This window comes from Nycticebus coucang, chromosome 10 (assembly GCF_027406575.1).
Source record: "Nycticebus coucang isolate mNycCou1 chromosome 10, mNycCou1.pri, whole genome shotgun sequence".
NCBI classification, from domain to species: domain Eukaryota; kingdom Metazoa; phylum Chordata; class Mammalia; order Primates; family Lorisidae; genus Nycticebus; species Nycticebus coucang.
In genome coordinates this window covers 128,011,471-128,028,636 of record NC_069789.1, presented here as the reverse complement: position 1 = coordinate 128,028,636, position 17,166 = coordinate 128,011,471, and the positions used below count along the sequence as shown (strand labels likewise).

Sequence of the window (17,166 nt, the reverse complement as noted above, 5' to 3'; positions counted from 1 at the left end):
TGAGTAAGAACTAAACAAGGAACATAATCTCAGCATAGATTAACAAGAAAAAAATGAAATGAATGATAATAAGAGAAGACCAACCTGTTACATACACGGATCTGGATAAATTCATTTTTTAAAACTTACAAGACTGGAAAAAATAACTGATCTGGATAAATTCATTTTTTAAAACTTACAAGACTGGCTCAAATAGGTGTAATGAAAAAAAGGAAGAAATAAGAAAGCCACAATATAGTACTGTACCTTAAAGAAACTTAATAAACACTTTTTTTTTTTTTTTGAGACAGAGTCTTACTATGTTACCCTCAGTAGTGCTGTGGCATTACAGCTCACAGCAACCTCCAACTCTTGGGCTTACGTAGTTCTCTTGGCTCAGCTTCCCAAGTAGCTGGGACTACAGGTGCCCGCCACAGTGTCCTGCTATTTTTTGTTGTTGTTGCAGTTGTCATTGTTGGTTAGCTGGCCTGGCCCGGGGTTGAACCCATCAACTTCGGTTATGTGGCTAGCGCTGTAACCACTGCTACAGGCACCGAGCCCACTTAGTCATTTTTTATTATCAATATAGATTCATTGATACTATATATACTTTATACTTTAGATTATAATCCAGTACTATATTTTGTTTTTCTTTTTTTTTTTTTTTTTTTTTTTGTAGAGACAGAGTCTCACTTTATGGCCCTCGGTAGAGTGCCGTGGCCTCACACAGCTCACAGCAACCTCCAACTCCTGGGCTTAAGCGATTCTCTTGCCTCAGCCTCCCGAGTAGCTGGGACTACAGGCGCCCGCCACAACGCCCGGCTATTTTTTGGTTGCAGTTTGGCCGGGGCAGGGTTTGAACCCGCCACCCTCGGTATATGGGGCCGGCGCCTTACCGACTGAGCCACAGGCGCCGCCCTATATTTTGTTTTTCAAATTGTTCTTTCTTTGACCATTGGGAGCTATTTCAGTTGATTCAGTCCATCAATGTGTTAAATTTTTTTGTGTTATTATTGAGCAGTTTCTTATTTTCTGGCAATACAAGATGCTCCAGGCCATCTTATGTATTTTCTACTCCAGTCCTAGGATAAGCAACTTCTCCAAGGATCACTGGTTCTTTTCATTGAAGAATGGTATTAAAAATCAAGACCTGGGTATTTAGACATGCTTCTGGGGTGTCATCTTGGGCCCTCTTAATTTATGGGGCAAAATATTTCATTATCCAACTGTCTGTATCTATGGTAAGCTAAACTTGAGTTTATAGTAAATGTTTCTAACTGTAATCCATTAATGGATCATTCTAGCTTCTTCCCCTTATGTGTAAATTCCCATTCTAATAGAACCCTGGCTCCCACCATTTGCCATCCATATATTTAATGCAAGAGGGTGTTTTTGTGTGTTTTTTTTTTTTTTGAGACGGAGTCTCACTTTGTCACCCTCAGTAGAGTGCCAGGGCATTACAGCTCACAGCAGCCTCAAACTCGTGGGCTGAAGCAATTCTCTTGCCTCAGTCTTTCAAGTAGCTGGGACTACAGGCGCCTACCGTCCACAATGCCTGGTTATTTTTTTGTTGTAGTTGTCGTTGTTTAGCAGGCCTAGGCCAGGTTTGAACCTGCCAGCCCCAGTGTATGTGACAGGCACCCTAGCCACTGAGCTACAGGCACCAAGCCTCCAATAGTTTTTTTTTTCCTTAGAGCCAGGATTTCGCTCTGTCAACATGGTGTAGTGCAGTGGTGCTGTCATACCTCACCATAGCCTCAAACTTCCAGGCTCAAGTGGCCCTCCTGCCTTGGCCTCCCCAAAGTGCTATGATTATAGGCATGAACCACCACACTTCAGTCTCAAGCATTGTTTTTAATAATAACTTTAAAGTGTTCCCTTTGGAAAGATGGCTGAGATGAAGATGCCCATTCTGTTTCCAGTGGTGTGGGTACAGATTTCCCAGGCAGCACAGTAAGACAAGAGAAAGAAAATACAAGCTTAGGAATAGAGATGGAAAGAAACAAAGTTGTTATTTGCATGTAATATGGCTACATAGAAAACTCCAAAGAATCACAAATTATTATAAATAAAATCTTTTATCTACAGGGTCAACTAAAAGATCATAAAACGATTAAATTTCTCTATATAACATCAGGCAGTTAGAAAATGTAATTTAAAATTAGATAATTATAAAAACATGGAGTAACTGTAAAAAGATAAATATAAAAACATCAAAAGGCCAGCACTTGGCAAGCTGAGGTGGGTGGATTGCCTGAGCTCACAGGTTTGAGACCAGCCTGAGCCAGAGCAAGACCCCATTTCTAAAAATAGCCGGGCGTTGTGGCGAGCACCTGTTGTCCCAGCTACTTGGGAGGCTGAGGCAGGAGAATTGCTTAAGCTCAGGAGTTGGAAGTTGCTGTGAGCTGTGATGCCATCGCACTCTACCAAGGGTGACAAAATGAGACTCTGTCTGAAAAACAAAACCAAACAGAAGGCATTAAGTACTTGAGGATAAATTTTTTAAGATCTATAAGACTCTTACAATGTCAAATCATTTATCTCCAAACTGATCTATAAATGAGAGATTTTACTGGAATTTGTTCAGTGGTTCTAAAATGTATATGGAAGAATAGGGCCCAGGGGGAGCCGAAACACTTGTAGGGTAGAGTAAGTTGGGATGATTTGTTCTAACAGATGGCAGTATTTAATATTAATTAAAAATAGTGTGCTGCTGGCACAGGGTATTTTCTACTGTGATTAAACAGACCATTGAGATCTCATAGCCAGGGTTGCAGAGTAGATCGTAGGCATTAAATAAAAGGTAGGGCAGTTGGTTATCAGTGTGGGAAAAGTTTCATTCCCTCCTTTAAGCAATAAATTAAAATTAAGTCCAAATGGATTAAAGATTTAGCTCTGACAGGCAGAACTTTAAACCCTTATAATATAGGAGTAAATATCTGTACTCTGGATTAGGGAATAATTTCTTAACTATACAAAAAGCACTAGTAATGAAAAGAATTCATACATTTAAATTCATTAAACGTCTTGTCTTAAAATGACTTGTAAATAAGATATTGGGGAAAATTTGACATACCAGTCAACTAAAGATTTTGATTCAAAATACATTCCTGTAATCAGTAAGAAAAAATATAAAACTAACATGAATAGGCATTTTCTTTTTTTTTTGAGACAGAGCTTCAAGCTGTCGCCCTGGGTAGAGTGCTGTGGCTTCACAGCTCACAGCAACCTCCAATGGGGCTCAAATGATTCTCCTGCCTCTGCCTCCCAAGTAGCTGGGACTATAGGCGCCCACCACAACACTCAGCTATTTTTTTGATTGCAGCCGTCATTGTTGTTGGCAGGCCTGGGCTGGATTCGAACCTGCCAGCTCAGGTGTATGTGGCTGGCGCCTTAGCCACTTGAGCCACAGGTGCCGAGCCAGTGAGTAGGCATTTTTACTTAAAGGGTAACCCAAGTAGGCAATAAGCAAAGGAAGATAGGTTTAACCTTGACATGACTTGCAAAACGAAATAGGAGACCACAGTGACACACAGATGCTCTTCAACTGAGATCCCAAGAAACACATGATTAGTTGCAAATGCTTTTAATATCTCAATAAACCACCCAGTGTAAAATTGAAAACTTACAAGCAGACCGCTGAATGGCAGACCATCTGTACTATTTTGTGCTCAATACTCGGCAAAGCATTAAGTCTGGAGAGAAAGTAAAGAGTAGGAACTCTCATCTGTCATTGGAAGAGTTAGTACCACTAAATGGGCATTTTCTTATGTATAAGGAGCTTTAAAATTAGATATAAGGGGTTTTTTTTATACAAAGGATTTATTTATTTATTTATTTATTTATTATTATTATTTTTTTTTTTTGTAGAGACAGAGTCTCACTTTATGGCCCTCAGTAGAGTGCTGTGGCCTCACACAGCTCACAGCAACCTCCAACTCCTGGGCTTAAGCGATTCTCTTGCCTCAGCCTCCCGAGTAGCTGGGACTACAGGCGCCCACCACAACGCCGGCTATTTTTTGGTTGCAGTTTGGCCGGGGCCGGGCTTGAACCCGTCACCCTCGGTATATGGGGCCGGCGCCTTACCGAGTGAGCCACAGGTGCCGCCTTTGTTTTTTTCTTTTAAGAGACAGAGTCTCACTGGATTGCCCTTGGTAGAGTGCTGTGGCGTCACAGCTCACAGCAACCTCCAACTCCTGGGCTTAGGCAATTCTCCTGCCTCAGCCTCGCGAGTAGCTGGGACTACAGGCGCCTGCCACAACGCCTGGCTATTTTTTTGTTGCAGTTTGGCCAGGACCAGGTTTGAACCCACCTCCTCGAAATATGGGGCCGGCGCCCTGCCCACTGAGCCACAGGTGCCACCCTACAAAGGATTTCTTTAAGATAACTTTATTGAGTCCTATGTGTACGAAAGGTTGGAAACTTTTATATCCATAAGAGTTATTAAACGTGGCTCGGCACCTGTGGCTCAGTTGGCTAAGGCGCCTGCCACATACACCTGAGCTGGAGGGTTCAAATCCAGCCCGGGCCTGCCAAATAACAATGACAGCCGCAACCAAAAAAAAGCTGGGCGTTGTGGGGAGTGCCTGTAGTCCCAGCTACTTGGGAGGCGGAGGCAGGAGACTTGCTTGAGCCCAGGAGTTGGAAGTTGCTGTGAGCTGTGATGGCATGGCACTCTACCCAGGGTGGCAGCTTGAGGCTCTGTCTCAAAAAAAAAAAAAAGTTATTAAACAGTTTTTAGGATAACTTGATTAAATAAAGAATCTCACTTAATACTTTAAAATTGTTTCTTAAGGCTCTGTTCAGTAGTTAAGATACTACCATGAGAAAAAGAAAGTCTTGTTCACTGCCGAGTTTCCTGCACGTAGAATAGGACTCCACACAGACAGGTGTGTAAATTACGGTTTTTGAATAGCTAATTTCAGGTGCACTTTACTCACATTATTCTGGTGTTAGAATTTTATCCAGGATGGACTGTAAAAGCCACTCATCTGTTTCCTGAACCAAGGTTGGAATGTTCAGAGCCTTGCTCTTAGGCCTGGATATGGATCTGCAAGATTCTAGCCTTGTTTGCATTGTGGTTGCAATTACGATGCTAGCTAGCTAAGCAGATTGCTTTCATACTTCTCGGTTTATAGAGTATTTATCAACTGTTCATTCTTTATCCCTGCTAAACATTTGCGATAAATTAGGTGGTTGTGAGGAAAGTAGGAAAAATAAACCCCATTAATTTGGATCGCTTGGTTGTATGTGAATATTCACTACTCTTAAATTATAGCCAGCTGTTTGGTGAAGAAGATGCTGATCAAGAAGTATCCCCTGACAGAGCTGATCCTGAAGCTGCCTGTGAGTGAACTATTTGGCATATGTTTTATTTATGACTGCTGCCTTTATTTTGCTAATTTAATATTGGTAGCTTAAAAGAAAAAGGTAGTTGATGTATGTACAAAATAATATGTGCTTAACATGATTTTTTTTCTTTCTTTTTTTTGGCTAGGGCTGGGTTTGAACCCGCCACCTCTGGCATATGGGGCCTGCGCCCTGCCTTTGAACCACAGGACCCCCTCCCCCGCTTTTTTTTTTTTTTTTTTTTTTTTTTTTTTTTTTGAGACAGAGTCTCAGTCATCCTGGGTAGAATACTGTGGCGTCTTAGTTCACAGCAACCTTACACTCTTGGCTCAGTGATTCTCTTGCCTCAGCCTTCCAAGTCGCTGAGGCGCCAAGACTTCCAAAGCGTCTACCACAATGCCTATTTTTTAGAGACGCGGTCTCACTCTTGCTCAGATTGGTCTTAAACTTGTGAGCTCAAGCAATTCATTCGTTTTAGCCTCCAAGAGTGCTAGGATCCACTGCGCCTTGTCTAACATGAATTATTTTAAAGTAGTTATTAAAAAAATGTTTCCCTGTTTTACTAGTGAGGAAGTGAAAGTGAAGAGAAATTGAACAAATCTAGGAAATAAGAGCTGGGAGTTGTTCTCAGATCTCTTGATAGATCTGCATTTTGAACTTTGAATATATAGACTTTATTAGAAGCATTTTCCTTCTTGAATTCAGAATGTGTCACATGTGGGTGTATTCCATAGTGATTCTTTTTTCCACCACTAATGGGAGAGCTCAGTCCTGTAGTTCATTGCTGTTGAAAATAAAATGTTTGTTTTGTAGGGGAGCCAACAGAAGCTGAAGCCAGAGCCAGAGCCTCTAATGAAGACGGTGACATTAAACGTATTTCCACTAAGGAATGGGCCAAATCAACTGGATACGATCCAATTAAACTTTTTACCAAGGTTTGGTTTACTTTCCTTACAATTGTGGGTAGATTTATTATTCTAATTGTTTTTATTTTATTTTACTTTTTCTTTATTTTTTATTTTTTTTTTTGAGACAGAGTCTCACTAGTTCGCCCTCAGTACAGTGCAATGGCGTCAGCTCACAGCAACTTCAAACTGTTGGGCTTAAGCAATTCTCTTGCCTCAGCCTCCCAAGTAGCCGGGACTATAGGCACCTGCCACAGTGCCTTTTTTTTTTTTAATCTGCAGTTTTTTTGGCCAGGGTCAGGTTTGAACCCGCCACCTCCGGTATATGGGGCTGGCACCCTATTCCTTTGAGCCACAGGCACCTTCCTATGCCCAGCTATTTTTTTGTTGTAGTTATCATTGTTGTTTAGGGTCTGGGCTAGAACCCACCAGCTTTGTTCGGTGTATGTGGCCGGCACCCCACTCACTGAGCTACGTGCTCCGAGCCTCTAATTGTTTCTAGATAATACATAAAATTAAGTTAAACTTTTTTCTGTGTATTTTCCTGATGCAGTCCTGATAAAATAATTGATATGGTGAGGATAAGGAGGTTTCGAAATTTTAGCACCTTTACCAAATATCAGTATAGCATCTTTATAGGAGGTAAAATACAGAGGCTTGCTTACCTTGGTTGTCTTCTGTTCTCTCACTTTTATGGAATTTCTTGGTTTTCCTGCTTCTCGTCTTCAGTTTTACCCCTTTTCCTGCTCAAATCTTCATTGTCATCTTGCCAAGTTCTGAATCGCCCTTGAATCCCTTAGTCTTGTGTTCTTGGTGAAATCTCTTTTCATTGGTGTGTGTTACTTGCCTGCAGACTGTTTCTAGTGATACCTACAAGATTGAGTCTACCTGTAATTATTGCTCAGCTGGGCTCCTCTGTTCTATGTCTTAAGTCTTTTTACGGGCTGGGCTGGTTCACGCCTCTGTAATCCCAGCACTCTGGGAGTCTGAGGCAGTGGATTGTTTGAGCTCACAGGTGATCCACAAGTTTGAGACCAGCCTGAGCAAAAGCAAGATCCTGTTTCACAAGTGTTTGAGGTTGCTGTGAGCTGTGATACCACATCACTCTACTGAGGGCAACACAGTAGACTTTGTCTCAAAAAAAATCTTTTTATTTGTTCTTGACTCTAACAAGCTTATTACAGTAGATATTTAAAACTTTCCCAACTCTTCTTAAACCACCTCATATACTCTTGTCACCCTCACTGAGCAGGTGACCTTAAGGACATGTTAATAGGTTTGAAGCCATTGGGCATAATTTGCTATACTGTTACCTTTTTCTTTCTGTTGGAGGAAAAGCTCTTTCAGTAAGGGCTAACTCTTGACATGGTGTTTTTCTCTCCCTTCGTACCTACTCGTTAAATGGTATTTTCTTTCTACCTTATATCTCTTGTCTTCCTGGCTTCTCTTCTGCTTTCTGATGTGCCAGGTTCTGCTCTCTAAGCAAATGGCCTCCTGTTCTCTCCATCTTATAATATACGTCACCTTTTTTCCTCAGTGGTACAGGTTGATCATGGCATTTATTTTCTCACTACAGCCTTAAGGAAAAGGTAAAAATGATTTTTACCTTGATTATACTTTGTAGACAACAGCAATATTTTCCCAATTGATAACCTTTTTATTCCAATCTGAGCAACATTTCAGTGTCAGAAAAATGTGACATCCTTCTTTAGTTTATTGTTTAAAAGATAATTTTAAGCGTCTCCTGTGTGCTTTGGTTGTGAACAAGATAAAAGACAGGGTCCCTGCTCTTTGGAAAGAACTCAGTCTAGATGGAAAGTTAAATGTTGAACAAGTAATTTCAGATTTAGAGTGTAAGTTTATTGTTCTGGGACCCTTTAATAATAAGTAGGCCTAACTTACTTGGAGGGTTCAGAAGAGGCATCACAGAGGAGATAACATTTAAGCCTAAGACTTGAAAGAATAGGTGTGGGAATAGGAGTCCAGGATGTACAAAGAAAATCTCAGATTGGAAAACTGAAATAGTTACCATTAAAGGAGAAAGTGGAAGGAGATGACTAGAAAGGTGAGCTGAGGCCAGATCAGCCTAGACTTTCTGGCCGTGGTAAAGATGTTTACCAAGACAGCTAGAATCCATTGAAAGGTAGACTTCTATAATAATGAGTCCCTGTGAGGGCACAGAAGGCATGCACCACTCCAGGACCTGAGAATTCATATCGAAACCAATGCGTGACAGCGCCTCTTACGTTGCGTAGTGCCTGAGTCATCCGAAGTACAGGCCATCTGCGCTTGCCTGCTAGCATGGAAGAGGAATGGACTCAACAGGACTTGGGATGTGTATAGCAAAGAATCCAGAATAGCACCTGATTTTTTTTTTTTTTTTCTTCCTGCAGTTTTTGGCCAGGGCTGGGTTTGAACCCTCCATCTCCAGCATACAGGGCCAGTGCCCAACCCCTTTAAGCCACAGGCACCGCCCAGCACCTGCTTTTTTTTTTTTGTAGAGACAGAGTCTCACTTTATAGCCCTTGGTAGAGTGCCATGGCATCACACACCTCACAGCAACCTCCAACTCCTGGGCTTCAGCGATTCTCTTGCCTCAGCCTCCCAAGTAGCTGGGACTACAGGCACCCACCACGACGCCCGGCTATTTTTTGGTCGCAGTTCAGCTGGGGCCGGGTTTGAACCCGCCACCCTTGGTATATGGAGCCGGCACCGCCCTTTTTTCTTCTTTTTTTTTTTAGGCAAGCATGAAAGAAAGTTTATTGAGGAAGAGAAAGCTAGGTTTACAGAGTAAGAAAATTTACAAAGCAAGGTACATTTGCCATAGACAGCAAAGAGGGCCCCATTGTTACAACAAAGAAAATGCAAAGGCGAGCATCTTGTTTCTTCCTGGACAGGTGGATGGACATAGATGAGATTTAAGGTGGGCGGCAGATGTGTATGGGTCAGAGCTGATAAATCAGTTTTAAGCCCATTTGAATTTGTTTTGGAACATTAGATAAATAACTCTGTAGGTAGGTAGAGAGGTTTAGATGATCATGCAATTGGGATTAGGTTTGTAGATGTGATTTAACTTGGGGATGGACATGATATAGCAACAGGATAGAGCGAGAAGATGGGTCAGTACAGAATTCTGAAGGATTCCTAGTATTTAGAAGTAGTTGATTAAAATTCAGAGAGGTGAAGTTTACACATAGAAAACTGCTGGTTCACAGGACCCTGTCTCTACTGAAAATAGAAACACTGAGGCAAGAGGATCTCTGGAGTTTGAGGTTCCTGTGAGCTATGACAACACCATGGCACTCTACCCAGGTCAACAAGCAGACTGCTGGTTCAAGCATTCAAGTACCGCTATAAAATGTCTCCACTCACACTTGTTACCCAGATCGTAATGGACTTACTTGCTTGTGTACTAGTTTCAGATGTTATTATCTCTGTAATTTTTCCTTATTTCTTAGGTGAAACAAAAATCCTTGTAGCACTCCCAAGGCATAGTGATTTTCACAATAAATTACATTTGGTTATGTATTTAGATTGTTCTCCAAAGATTAAGGATGCTCAATACATATTGATTTAATTGAGGTTTTTTGAGACAGAGTCTCACTATGTTGAGCTCGGTAGAGTGTTGTGGCATCACAGCTCACAGCAACATCAAACTCTTGGGCTTAACGATTCTCTTGCCTCAGCCTCTCAAGTAGCTGGGACTACAGGTGCCGCCCCAACACCTGGCTATTTTTTGGTTTGTAATTGTCATTGTTGTTTGGCAGGCCCAGTCTGGATTCAAACCCTCCAGCCTTGGTGTATGTGATTGGCGCCCTAGCCGCTGAGCTACAGGCACTGAGCCTGAATTGAGTATATTTTGATAGAAATAGTCCTAATTTTTTAATTTAGTCAAATCTAGATTCTTTCTTGGTACCTGCAGTAAGTGTGTTGGATGTTAACAATAGAAAAATGCAGATGGGGAAAAAAGTGGAAATATTAAACACCTGAAATTCTGCCACACATTTTCATGTGCTGCTGGTTTCACTCAGTCTACATGTGGTGATGTTTTTGTAGTAATTTTTGTTGGGAGTTTTTGTGTTTAATTTTGCTTTTTTGTTTGTTTGAGGAAAGGTGTATTGCAAAGATGAGACAGTTTAGAAACCCTGTCGAGCACTTTTAACATGGATGTGCTTCGGGTGGCACCTGTGGCTCAATGAGCAGGGTGCTGGCCCCATATACCCAGGGTGACGGGTGTAAACCCTGTCCCAGCCAAACTGCAACAACAACAAAATAGCCGAGTGTTGTGGAGGGCACCTGTAGTCCCAGCTATTTGGGAGGCTGAGGCAAGAGAATTGCCTAGGCCCAAGAGCAGAGGTTGCTGTGAGCTGTGACTCCACAGTACTCAACCAAGGGCGACAGAGTAAGACTGTCTCAAACAAAAAAAAAAACATGGATGTGCTTGATTGGCATGTACCCATGATCTCAGAGGTCGTGCTGACAGATACCTCTGTGCTCCTGGGTTCAGTTCTTACGGAGCTGGTGTGTATTTATTCATCTCCTTAATTTTTAGGATTGTGCTTCAGACTGATGTTTGGAGTTTTAAGGGTGCTTTGAGGGGTGACAAATGAGGGGAGGGCAGTCAGTACAGTTCAAACTCTCTTCTCTGCATTCCCCAGGGCATGTCAGCTTTTAACTGTTGTAAATGTAGGGATTATATGTAAAATTTCATTTACAAATATTTTTGCTTTTGAAAATTGTTATTCTGCTGGTATATGACACGTGTCTTTGAAATTTTCTCATTTTTATCAACCTAAGGATGATGGGCTTCATGGAATTTGTCTTTTTTTTTTTTTCTTTTAAGCTTTTTAAAGATGATATCAGATATCTATTGACAATGGACAAATTATGGCGGAAAAGGAAACCTCCAGTTCCATTGGACTGGGCTGAAGTACAAAGTCAAGGTAAAGAATACTTCTTGGTGTTATGATGCCTAAACTGGAAATACCCTCACCTAAAAATCTCTGTAAATAGCCCTACTGTTTCTTGAAAATGGTGTGTGTTCATACATTCATACAATTCAGAAAAAGTATGAAGAAGAACATCACCAATGTCCCATCACTCAGAGAAACAGCCACTATTACCATTTTAGGGAATGTTCTGGTGGTCCGTTTTACAGAGTCGTGTGCACTTTATATAAATGAGATCATACTAGTCATAGACTTTGACTTGCCTTTTTTCAGTCAAAATTAATCCCGTGTTGAGTTACATGTAGTTGTTTCACATTTTCTCTGAGAGTGTTATGACGAATGCAGATGTACATACATATTTAAGATTGAATTCAGAAGCATATTTTTAAGTTAATTTTTTAAAATTTTAAAATATTTTTTGAAACTATGTTTGCCGTGTTGTCAGGGCTGGAGTACAATGACTATTCACAGGTCACAGCACACTGTAACCCTGAACTGCAGTCCTCCTGGCTCAGCTGTTTTGGGGTCAGAACTACAGGCCTGCACCACTGCGCCAGCACATTTTAAAATTCTAAATGCAGGGAAAAAAGCTATTGTAGTGGGCAGTGCCTGTGGTTCAGTGAGTAGGGCACCGGCTCCATATACCAAGGGTGGTGGGTTCAAATCCAGCCAAACCACAACAAAAAAATAGCCAGGCGTTGTGGTGGGCCCCTGTAGTCCCAGCTACTTGGGAGGCTGAGGCAAGAGAATTGCCTAAGCCTGAGAGCTGGAGGTCGCTGTGAGCTGTGACATCACGGCACTCTACCGAGTGTGACAAAATGAAACTCTGTCTCAGAAAAAACTATTGTAGTAGGCGGCTCCTGTGGCTCAGTGAGTAGGGCGCCAGCCCCATATGCTGAGGGTGGCGGGTTCAAACACAGCCCCGGCCAAACTGCAACAAAAAAATAGCCAGGTGTTGTGGCAGGCGCCTGTAGTCCCAGCTGCTCTGGAGGCTGAGGCAGGAGAATCGCGTAAGCCCAAGAGATAGAGGTAGCTGTGAGCCGTGTGACACCAGGGCACTCTACCCGAGGGTGGTACAGTGAGACTCTGTCTCTACGAAAAAAAAAAAAAAACTATTGTAGTGACTAGTTCCTTATTGACACATTTCATCTCCCTTTTGTTTGAACTGCAATGCCCTTAATTTGTGCACAGTAGTGCAGAGGCTCTGGAACTCAAAAGTGATTTCAGGAGACTTGTAATGTCACTTTGGAGCAGTTCTGGACAACATGGGATACTTTCCAGATGTTAAAATATGACTTCCACTTTCTGAGCACTGTGTGCTGGGCATAACACTTACCTACATTATATCCTTGAATCCCTCAGTCCTGTCAGATCCTGAGGTGGTTTTTACCTTTCCTGTCTGAATTTTAATAGTTTTCTTATACAGATATTTGTATTATATTGATAGATTATTTATTTATTTATTTATTGAGATAGAGCCTCAAGCTGTTGCACTGGGTAGAGTGCTGTGGCATCACATTTCACAGCAACCTCCAACTCCTGGGCTGAAGCGATTCTCCTGCCTCTGCCTCCCAGGTAGTTGGGATTATAGGCGCCTGCCCCAGCGCCCGGCTATTTTTTGGTTGCAGCTGTCATTGTTGTTTGGCAGGCCCGGGCTGGATTCAAACCTGCCAGCTCAGGTATATGGCGCCTTAGCCACTTGAGCCACAGGACCCAAGCCTTGATAGATATTTTAATAGAATTTGTTACACATTCTTTGTTTTTTTAATTTTTATTTATTTATTTTTTTCAGACCGTTTCACTTTGTCACCCTTGGTAAAGTGTTGTAGCATCATAGCTCACAGCAACTCAAACTCTGAAGAGATTCTCTTGAAGGGCAGTGCCTATGGTTCAGTGGGTAGGGCACGGGCCCCAAATACTGAGGGTGGCGTGTTAGAACCCAGCCTCAGCCAAACTGCAACAAAAAATAGCCAGGCATTGTGGCAGGCGCCTGCAGTCCCAGCTACTCGGAGGCTGAGGCAAGAGAATTGCCTAAGCCCAGGAATTTGAGATTACTGTGAACTGTGAGACCACCGCACTCTACCGAGGGCGATAAAGTAAGACTCTGTCTCTAAAAAAAGAGACTCTTGCCTTGGCCTCCCACGTAGCTGGGACTATAGGAGTCTGCCAAAACATCTGGCGATTTTTTTTTTAATAGATGAAGTCTCGCTGTTGTTCAGGATGGTCTCAAACTCTTAAGCTCAAGCAATCCACTGGCCTCCGCTTCCCACGGTGCTAGGATTACATGCCTCAGCCACCGTATTCTTTGGTTTTCTTATTAATCAGGGACTGAATTCGTTGAATAGAACACAGTGGAGGAATGATGTTTGTTAGTGAAATTTTTAATATTTTTTTTCCCTTAGGAGAAGAAACCAATGCATCAGATCAACAAAATGAACCCCAGTTAGGCCTGAAAGACCAGCAGGTTCTAGATGTAAAGAGCTATGCAAGTCTTTTTTCAAAGAGCATTGAGACATTGAGAGTTCATTTAGCAGAAAAGGGGGATGGAGCTGAGCTCATATGGGACAAGGTTCGTTTTTACAATGTGTGGCAAGTACTCACATCCAAATATATTTTAGTTCTTGAGCTGCAGTAGAAGCTAGTAATTTTTTGTATTTTGTTTTCTTCTAGAAAATTTTGAAGAAATATATTGAATTTGGTTCGGATGTTTTATCTCTAATTGTAATGTTTGAATTTTCTATATACGATGTCATAAAACTTCATTTTGGCTTTTTGTGATATGTTCATGGTGTATAATTATGTTGATTGGGAGAATATGAATTTATTAAAGTGAAATGTTTCATTGATGTAAGAAAATAGACTTAGACTTCTTGTATAATAACAGATGTGTTAATAAAAGTCAGATCCTTTTGGAGACAGAGTCTCATTTGGCCCTATTTGATCTTGAAAGGAATGTATTTGCCTTTTGTTGAAAGAGTATAACTTTTTGAAGTCTGACAGAGCTCTCAATACAAAAATGAGATATAATTATTCTCAGAAATTAAAATATTTAATAGTACTCTACAGTAAGATATCACATTTTGAGATTTGATATTGGTTAATTTTACTTACGGTCAGTATTTTCTGTGGCTAAAAGTGCTTTATCAGATAAAGTTTACATGTGCCTATGGTAATACGTTTTTTTCTGTTTGTTTTTGAGACAGATCCCACTCTGTCACCTAAGCTAAAGTGCAGTAGTGTCACCACAGCTCACTGCAACCTCAAACTCCTAGGCTCAAGCAATCCTTCTTCCTCAGCTTCTCTAGCAGCTGGGACTATAGGTGCCCGCCACCATGCCTGACTAATTTTTTTGTGTCTTAGTATGAGCTAGGGTCTTTGTTCTTGCTCAGGCTGGTCCTGAACTCTTGACCTTAAATAACCTTCTTGCCTCAGCCTCCCAGAGTGCTAGGGTTATAGGTATGAACCACTATGCCCAGGCTTGGGGTAATGATTTATCTTGTTTGTTTTTTGGGGGACAGAGTTGACCTTGGTAGAGTGCTGTAATGTCACAGCTCACAGCAACCTCAAGCTCTTGGGCTTAGGCGATTCTCTTGCCTCAGCCTCCCAAGTAGCTGGGACTACAGGCGCCCACCACAAAGCCTGGCTATTTTTTTGTTGTTGCAGTTTGGCTGGGGCTGAGTTCAAACCCGCCACCCTCGGTGTATGGGGCCAGCACCCTAACTCACTGAGCCACAGGTGCCACCTTATCTTGGGTTTTGAAATAAAGGGAAAGAGTTGCCAATTTTAGAAACCTAAAGTAACTGTGTACACAAATTTTGAGACTGGTTGAATTAGATGTTTAAAATAAAGTTAGTAAATTTAGATTCTTATAAACATGAGTCTTGGATTTTTGTGATATAAAAGGCAACTCTTTTTTTTTTTTTTTTTTTTTTTTTTGAGACAGTCTCAAGCTGTCGCCCTGGCTAGAGGCTGTAGCATCACAGCTCACAGCAACCTCCAACTCCTGAGCTTAAGCAATTCTCTTGCTTCAGTCTCCAAAGTATCTGAGACTATAGATGCCTGCCACAACGCCCGGGTATTTTTTGGTTGTAGTTGTCATTGTTTGGCAGGCCCAGGCTGGATTCGAACCTGCCAGCTCTGGTATATGTGGCTGGCGCCTTAACCGCTTGAGCTACAGGCGCGGAGCCAAACGGCAACTCTTTTTTTCCTATTTTCATTGCTATCCTAGTGATTTTGGGAAGTTTTTATCAGTATACAGGGGCTAAATAAAGAAACCTCAGAACTGGGAATCGTCACCCTCTTGAGTAAAGTCTGCATCTCCTGGATGTGATAAGCCAATTGCCTAAGGAAGTAGTACCTCATGGGCGCTATGTTAGGCTGTAAAATATTCTTAGTCCTCGCCACAGCCTTATGAAATGGTGGGTTTTATTTCCCTCATTTAAGAGATGAAGGGATTTCGCCTCAGGGAGGCTGAGTTGCCTGAGGTTTCACAGACACCCAATAAGTATACATACTTGTATATAGAACCCACATCCTGTTAATGCTTTTTCTTCTATACTGTGGTTTTCTGAATTCTAGACCAGGTTAGGATCTTTTCTGTTCAAAGTAGGAAACCCTGCTGTAATCTAAAGAAACTAGGGCAGAGTCTCAGGGAAAATGCCAATTATAATAGGAAAACTTTGATTATTTTGTCTTACCTGAAGAAACAGCATGTAAAAGGGTAGTGTCTATAGAGAATTCGGAGGAGGAGAGCTAAAAGGAGTCATCCAGGTTTTTCTGACACTTTCGTGAAACAACTTTCTCAGAGGGCCTCTATTTTTTTTCCTGGGTATTGTGGTTATCCAGCAGCCTTCTCATTACTGATGAATGGACCCAAAGACAGGCTTCCCATCATCAGTGAGTGGGATTGGTGTTCTGTTGTGTGCGTTAGTCCCCAGTGCATTTGTTGAAGCAGGAGTCAGTTTTTAGAAGCTTTGCGGTTCATGGTGTCCTTGTCACATTACGTTGCTGGAACAGAGAAGGTGATGATGAGACCCTGCCCCTGTTTATTAGCCAGTCGGTCTCCATGCTACCATAAGGCACTACCTAGCTGGTCTCTCCCTTAAGACCACTTCTTATTCTAGGTGGGAGTCTACAAGTTATAAACATGTGAAAGTACTGTTCTGAAAGAAATGATAATCAAAACAGTAATTTGTTGGAAAACTTGTTTAACTGATTACATTCTTGGCAGGATGACCCATCTGCAATGGATTTTGTCACCTCAGCTGCAAACCTCAGGATGCATATTTTCAGTATGAATATGAAGAGCAGATTTGATATAAAATGTAAGTTGTTTGTATTTCACTTGTATCACTGAAACCTCAAAAGTTTTTTCTTTTTTTAACAGCTAAACATACTTGTTTTTTTTTTTTCCAGCAATGGCAGGAAACATCATTCCTGCTATCGCCACCACTAACGCAGTGATTGCTGGGTTGATAGTCTTGGAAGGGTTGAAGATTTTATCAGGAAAAATAGAGCAGTGTAGAACAGTGAGTATATTTGCATTGTTATTCATTCTCCTTTTAAAAGTAATTTCTAGGGCGGCGCCTGTGGCTCAAGGAGTAGGGCGCCGGTCCCATATGCCAGAGGTGGTGGGTTCAAACCCAGCCCCGGCCAAAAAAGAAAAAAAAAAATAAATAAATAAAAGTAATTTCTAAAAAGGACATTAAACAATGTTTTTAAATTAAGACAATGAAGTTGTAGTAATTACCTCCTGAGTACATGTTCAGTCTTCCTGGGAAATTAACAAAAAGGAAAAACAAAGAGCTTTTTAAATTTTTGTATAATAAGTGTAAACAGAATTAGCTTGTAACGTTTCTAATTTTATTTATTTATTAAGAGACTTGAGTCTCACTTTCTTGCCCCTGGTAGAGTGCTATAGCATTAAAGCTCACAGGAACCTCAAACTCTTGAACTCAAGCAATCCTCTTGCCTCAGGCTCCCAA

The 17,166-nt window shown here is 41.5% G+C and overlaps 1 protein-coding gene across 2 annotated transcripts in view; it reads left to right on the top strand.

Moving 5' to 3' along the window:
- Positions 1–17,166, top strand: part of UBA2 (ubiquitin like modifier activating enzyme 2) — a 43,118-nt gene that overhangs the window by 11,570 nt on the left and 14,382 nt on the right. For both annotated transcript variants that reach the window (XM_053608250.1, XM_053608251.1), the window contains 6 exons: positions 5,258–5,325; positions 6,142–6,263; positions 11,077–11,176; positions 13,585–13,751; positions 16,413–16,506; positions 16,598–16,710. In XM_053608250.1, coding sequence (XP_053464225.1) covers positions 5,258–5,325; positions 6,142–6,263; positions 11,077–11,176; positions 13,585–13,751; positions 16,413–16,506; positions 16,598–16,710 — 664 coding nt within the window. The remainder of the gene's footprint in view (positions 1–5,257; positions 5,326–6,141; positions 6,264–11,076; positions 11,177–13,584; positions 13,752–16,412; positions 16,507–16,597; positions 16,711–17,166) is intronic.